At 40.3% G+C, this 7,419-nt stretch overlaps 1 protein-coding gene across 1 annotated transcript; it reads right to left on the bottom strand.

Moving 5' to 3' along the window:
- Positions 1 to 859: 859 nt before the first annotated feature.
- DSEL (alpha/beta-Hydrolases superfamily protein) lies at positions 860 to 4,364 on the bottom strand. The gene is made up of 3 exons (XM_089627095.1): positions 3,673 to 4,364; positions 1,386 to 1,541; positions 860 to 1,306 (listed from the first exon to the last, which is right to left on the bottom strand). The coding sequence occupies exons 1-3, from the start codon at positions 4,360 to 4,362 to the stop codon at positions 860 to 862; spliced, it is 1,293 nt and encodes a 430-aa protein (XP_089483221.1). The 5' UTR covers positions 4,363 to 4,364.
- Positions 4,365 to 7,419: the final 3,055 nt, after the last annotated feature.

Genomic DNA, 7,419 nt, shown 5'->3' with positions numbered 1-7,419 from the left:
GGTGAATAGGGGCAAGGGCAAAGAGGATCGAGGTGGTCATCAGTTACAATATACTCACTCGAACATAGTCAATGTGTCGTAAATCTTAGGTAAATAAGCACATCTATGTAGTTATATGTGTAAATTGATGTAAATACTCTACTATTTTATTTCAATGAAAAGACAAATCAGGAATACCATGTCATCTTTATGACTATTTATATAAGATTTATGAAACATTGATTATATAGTAATCTCAAATGTTTTAATCGGCTATTTATCTAATTTTTTTTTAGTTTCGACGAGGGAGATAAACTTCACCGCAATGAGATATAAAAAAAATGAATAAAAATAATTAGTTTCCGCGACTATAAATAACTGTTGTGGAAACTATTTTCCACGACGATGTAAGATTTTTCTTCAATGAAATCTTACTGCAACTTTGGATTCTACATGAAAAAATTCGTGGCATCTAGTTTTTCTACTAGTCCTTTTAGAATGGAAGGGAGGTGGGGGTTGTCAAGAACGACCAAAGTCTCTTAACGAATTTCAACTCCTGAAGGCATATGCGCGTAGATGTTGTAATCAAACCTTTTTCTATTTGCTAGTATACATTATAGTAGTTGCAGTATATTCTAATTGATAGTCACTCTAAGAAATCTATTAGGACATCAATCAATCGATGAATGGAACTTGATTTTATATAATGAGATAGTCATCTTGATAACGGTGACACGGAGACAATTACACATTGATTTTAACGCTCGCTCGTACGAGCTGATTCAAGCAGTCAAATCGTAAATGACTTTGCAGTTCTCTTAACTAGAGCCAATTGATATGTGTAAATAAATAGAGTTAATTGTATTTAGATAAAGTGTAATCAACGGTCGTCCTCATGATCCATCAACTTCCAAGAGCCATCCTCTTGTTGAACCATGCCCTTGTTCTTCTCACACCGCCACGACACGGGCACCATGAACTCGTCCTTCAACCCGTCCATGCTCTTATTGACCAAAGCGATGTCCCGTTGGACATCCATCTTAAACCCTAGCTGAGGCCCTTGATCCCCCGCTATGCCATGGAGATATGCCTCCAAGTTGTGCCATGTCGACACGTTCCCTGGGCTCTTTAGAAAATTTGACGTTCGGGTATCGATGGAAAGCTCTTCCCCGACGTCCGAGTACCCTATGAAGGGGTAGTTTGGTACAATGTCGAGGGCGTTTCTCACACGCAAGGCTCGGAGGGCTTGGTGAGACGAGAATAGCCTCTTGAACTCCGAGTCCCCGACCTTAGGGCTTGCAAACGCGAAAGCCGTAACCAGGCAGGCCTTGAATATTTGCATTCACGAAACTCATAATTATCAATAAAATTAGTAGCAATAATGATGATGTAATAATTATGAATACCTTTTTGGGGTTGCCTTTACGCTTGTTTAGGCCATTGGAGACGATGTCCGTCGCATTCAATGTCGCTAGTGCGGCTCCCAAGCTGTGGCCGGTCGTGGTTATGCTGATCTCCTCGTCCTTGTATAGCTCCACAAGTCTTGATATCTCACTCAAAACCTAGAATAATTAATTAAAATTATATAAGAAATTATTAATGTTTCGTGAATAAAATTTGTATTTTCTCGTATTAATTTTAGGATAAATGATCAGTCGCTATTATTCCTAGCTTTAGAAACAAAAACGGTAGTTTTCTTGCTGATGAGCCGTCCCCCATCTATACGCAAATTTCATAATACCAAAAGTGTGAGGTCCTTTACAATTTTGGATGAACATATCAATTTAATTCAAAGTACTCCCCCAACCATGCAGTAGTTAAGATTTTTCTTTTTCTTTTTTGAACCTGAATTTTTTTTTTTAATATAAACAAGAGAGTCGCTAAGACGCAATTCCGCATCCCGCGTGACATCCCAAAGTAAAGCTGTCAATTGGGCCGGGCCGGGTATTTTAATTGGTTTTGGGTCGGCCCAGCCCGGATTAAAGAAGGGTCGGGCCGGTCCGGTTTTTAAATTGGTCCTGGTTTGGGCCTTCGTTTTAAGCCCAAAATCCGAGCCCGGCCCGAAGCCCTTGAAAAGCACAGAACCGGCACGGCCCAGGCACAGAACCGGCACGGCCCAAACACGGACCAGGCACGGCCCACGCACAAGCCCGTTTGAGGCCCAATTTTTTTTAATCTCTAAATATATGTATTATACATATAATATTATCTATAACACTTGTACTTGCTTACCATTAAGTACTTTTTTAAATATTCTAGCTCCTAGTGTTTAATTCTCTAAATCGTTCATTTTCTATGTAATATTCTCTATATAAACTCAAAAGATTTATTTGATACTGTTGTACATCTTAATTTCTCAAGAACTACGAGTGGGATCCGGCTTATTACTTCCATGGATTTTTTGAAGTATTTTGCAAATGCACATAAGTATTATCAGGTGTATACTATCCAACTGCTCATCTTGCATTACATGAATAATTTAATATTTCAAACGCTTTTCCTACTTATAGACAATACGATCTATTAAGCTAATTATTTTACCTATGAACAAAAATTTACAAATTATTGAGAAGGAGTACCGTTTTTATATGTCATTGCAACTTCATTAGTTCCTAGATGTCAATTATTAGTTGGTACTGATGGTTAAATATAAGATATTACCAAAAATTTGATTCATAATTCGAGACATCATTCGTCGTCGTCATCTTCTCAAACATCATTTTCTAAGCTTGTGAAATATTTGGAAACTGAATTTTACACAGAGAATCCAGACGAATTTGATATTCTAGAATGGTGGAATAACAAACAAGGACGTTATCCAACACTGTCTTTAATTGCCCAAGACATTCTTGTCACTCCGGTATCAAGTGTTGCGTCAGAGCAAAAGCATTTAGTGCAAGTAACCGTGTTCTCGATGACAGAAGATCAACAATGAGTCCGGATATTCTAGAAGACCTAATGTGTTTTAAAGGATTGGGAGAATGCAAGAAGGCGATAACAAAACAGAGATGAAGACTCGATTGCGACGTACTTTACAATATTAGAGGATGAAGTTTCTGCTTCTTTAAGCAATCACATATAATCAATCACAATATCAAAATAGGCCTTTAAGCAGTCAAAACAATTAAAAAAAAACAAAGAGCCCAAAACAGGACCGTTAAAAAAGCCCAAATCAGCTCAAACATGTCAAAAATAAACCCCAAACAAGGCCCAAGACCATGCTTGAACCAAGCCCAGGACCAAGCCCAGACCCGGCCCAGGACCAAGCCCGGCCCGTGACCCAGAGGGCCTTGTGCCTGGGCCCGGGCTGGTCCTGATGGTTCTCTACTTTGGGTTGGGCCGACCCGGGCCCCTTTATTATTGGGCCGGGTTGGTCCAAGGCCCGGGCCTACTAAGGGCCTCATTTTTTTGGGCTGGGCCGGCCCGGCCCGGCCCGGCCCAATTGATAGCTTTATCCCAAAGGCCACAATAATACCTCATTTTATTTCCTGACTAAAGCAGGGAATAAAATAGCGACCGGTCAATTATTATCCTAACTCACTTATTCGAAGCCTTAACTAAAGTTTCCTATAATACACACACAGATAACCCAATTTAAAAGGTTATGAAATAAGGAATAAAAAAAATGCTACTTTCTTGTTATTCATAAAATAAATAAAAAAATCATTTGTAATTTATATTCGTAATTATTACCTGGGCTCTAGCACTAGTTTTGTTAAAGCGCGAGTTTGGATCTTGGGAAGTATAAATGGAGTACCAGCCTTGATGGACCATGGGATCTCCTGCGAGGATGGGGGAAGCCGAGACGAGAACAAAGTCGAAGTCGTCAATCCACTCGAGGGTGCGGATGGTGCCGCGCCACGCGACCACAATGTCCCTGCGGCCCAGCAGAGCCGCTGCATCGTCCGTGGCCACGGCCACGTAGCCCATCCAGTTGGACTCCTTGCTCCAAGCCTGGCTCGACACCGGCCTAGTTATGAAGGCCTCGGGCACTTCCAAGTGCGACGTGGCATACACGAATTTGGTGACCTCGTACTTCATCAGCGGGTTTCCCTTCACGAGCCCCACCCGCACGAAGAAGTCACGGCGCGCATATCGGGCATCTCCGGCGAACTTCGAGGCCTTCTCTGTGTTGAAGGCGTCATACGTCGCCTGAGCCATTTCACCGTAGTGGATCACGTACCGACGCATATCCGCGTTCACCGGCTCCAGCAGGCCTTCCCAGTGGTTTGACCCGCTCAGGGACCTCCATTTCTTGCCCATAGTCTCCTCCATGCAAACCCTCTCGTTGTTTTTCTCAACGCCAAAGCAGTTTCTGAGGACGTTTCCTGTGAGACAACCCTTCCTTTTGTTATATACGCATATGCACTTCTTGAAATGCATTGATTTATATTCAGATTCACCTATTTTTTACGTTCTTCTTTTGTTTTTTTTTTTTTGTCACGTACTATGTGCCTCTGCCTACAAATTCGCTCAAATCTACTCGTATATATAGTTGGAACTTCCCATGAAATATCAAATCATTCTTTTATCATCGTATAATGCTTTTTATTTCTCAATTCTATGTATACACGTTTCCCTCTTTTTTATTTATATATTTTTTTTTGTGTGCGTATATATAACGCAGAGTATTATTGGATGTGAATTTAGAAGATGGCCTAATTTTTTACGACGATAACACCAATTGAGGAACTTTCTACAGAGTACTGTCTTTCTTTTATCTTACAGTTTTTAACACTTTACAAGAGACATACAACTATACGAGATACGACACATGATTTAAAATGGCGACTAAACGAAATATATAAAAAATAACGCAGTTATGTAACAAAAATTTTGGATTAATTTTGATAATTTTGTTTTTATGATTTCAAGAAACGCATATAATGACACCATATAATCAAATTTGTAGTGAGGTTTATATGATTTGGAACAAGTGAAGTATCAACCAGACAGAATACTTGCATAGCAAGGCACTGCTTATAAGCTCTACCGACGTGCACTAAGGTCTAGCCTATCTAGTTTAGATCACCGATCATACAATGCCATGTGTCACTGGTTGTTAGAAATCAGTTACACTTAACTGAGCAACTGGTATACATTCTGTAATCTCTCAGATCTACATTCAATGAGAAAATTCTTACTCTATGATCACACACTCGCTATCACTCAAGCTGAATCAAGTCAATTTTCGGCTATGGAGTCATCAAGTTCTTGCGGCCATTAAAGGTCACAAACTCCTTCTTTTCATCAAGAGTACTTCGAAGCCTCTTCAATTCATGTATGATGCTGATAAGATACATGGAGTTGTGAACGTGAGTATCTAGATCATGAACATCAAGATCAATTGTTGCTCTCGTAGCCTCTTTCATCAATGTCAGAGAATCTTCTAACATGGATGATTGTCTGCAATGAATCACACATAGTTTGGTCCAAATTGGAGCAATACTTTATTGTAATAACAAAGGCGCGCATCAAGCAACTTCGCGGACATCTTGCTGGAACAAAGAAAGGATCTGTCTATGAATGACTATATTCTTCATATCAAAACCACGATTGATCTTCTTGCCTCAATTGGTGAAGAAATCAAAGAAGACGGTCATGTTAATGCTATCTTTGAAGGTTTAAGACTAGTTTGCGATTCGTTTGTGACATCAATGGAGACGAGAAATGAAATGTACAATGTTCCTGAAGTGGAAACCTTGTTGCTTAGTCAAGAGCGACGTATAGCCAAACATCACAACGAACTCGATTCAGCCATTCAACAAATGGCGAATCTTGTCTCCACTGGCAGCTCTCCACATAACTTGCAAAATCTGCGCTCAAACAACTTGCCTCAGAACTTCTCCGACAACAACAGAGGTCAAGGACGCAATGGACGTTGATAGAACTCCAATAAATGTCCTCGATGTCCACTCTGCGGTAAACTAGGTCATCTTGCTCCACAGTGCTGGCATCAATTTGATCAAGCTTTCCCTGGCATCTCAAAATCATTTCCACAAACATATGGTACTCCAACTACTGCTGGTCGAGGCGTTGCTTCACAAGCCTACTATGGTCAAGCTTAGTCCTTCATTGCACCTGGCTTTGCTCCGCATGCGTACTGTGCTTAAGTCCAACCCTTCATTGCATCTAGTGATGTTGTAACCATGTCGTCTTACCCTCAGACGTATCTTGCCACGCCGGAGATGGCCCATGATCCAATTTGATGCCCTAACTCTGGTGCCACAACGCATATCACTCCTGATGCGTCCAATCTTGGTAACCATACCACCTACACATGCAAAGACAAAGTAATTTTTGGTAATGGAACTACTCTTCCTATTTCTATCACCGAAAATTCTCAATTACACTCACTAAAACTAGATACCTTGGTGCGATTAAATGATATCTTACATGTGCCTCTCATTAAAAAGAACTTGCTCAGTGTCTCTCGATTCACAAATGACAACTGTGTGATCTTTAAATTTCATCCTAACAAGTGGTATGTGAAGGATCAAGCAACCAATCTGGTTCTACTTGAAGGCACGCTCAAGAATGGTCTATATGAACTACCTACTGGTGTTGTGATCAAGCCGAGGTCATCCCAATCATCTATCTACACTGCTCATTGTGCAAACCAGGAATCAACTATGTCAACTACTCCTACAGACTTACAATCAGTCAACACTGAGAAGAACACTCAATCCTTGTGGCACAATAGACTTGGTCACCTTGCTCTTCCTATTGTCAAGTCTGTATTGAATAGCTTTAATAAACTTACTCTAATTATGAATAAAGATGACTCGCTATCTTGCACAACATGTTGTCAAGGCAAAGCCTATAGTTTACCATATCCAAGTTCTACAACCACTTATGATCACCCTTTAGAGCTTATTCACTCTGATCTTTGGGGTCCATCCCCCATTGAATCACTAAGTGGATATCGCTACTACATTCACTTTGTTGATCATCACTCCAGGTTCACATGGATATACTTGCTACACAACAAGTCACATCCATTCCAAATATTTTTAAATTTCAAGAAAAGAGTTGAGCTGCATATTGGCTATAAGATCAAAGCTCTACAAACAGATAGGGGTGGTGAATTTAGAGCATTCAAGTCATACTTGCTTGAAGGGATTGAGCATAGAGTGTCATGTCCTCATGCCCATCAACAAACCGGACAGGCTAACCATTAGCATAGACACATAGTAGAAACAGGGCTTATTCTACTTGCACGAGCTTCAATGCAAATAAGTCTATGGGATGAAGCTTTCAGAACAACAGTTATCTCATAAATAGATTGCATACACCTGTCCTCATCAACAAATGTCCACTGCAAGCTCTGTACAAAGCTACACCAGACTATGATACCCGGTATGTTTTGGATATGCCTGCTTCCCAATTCTAGGACCTTCAATAGGTACAAATTTGACTTCCGATCAAAGTTATGTATTT

Source organism: Urtica dioica, chromosome 9 (genome assembly GCF_054948205.1).
Source record: "Urtica dioica subsp. dioica isolate 48M chromosome 9, U.dioica_male_clone48M_v1_H2, whole genome shotgun sequence".
Taxonomy (NCBI): Eukaryota; Viridiplantae; Streptophyta; class Magnoliopsida; order Rosales; family Urticaceae; genus Urtica; species Urtica dioica.
This window is presented reverse-complemented; position numbering and strand designations above follow the sequence as displayed.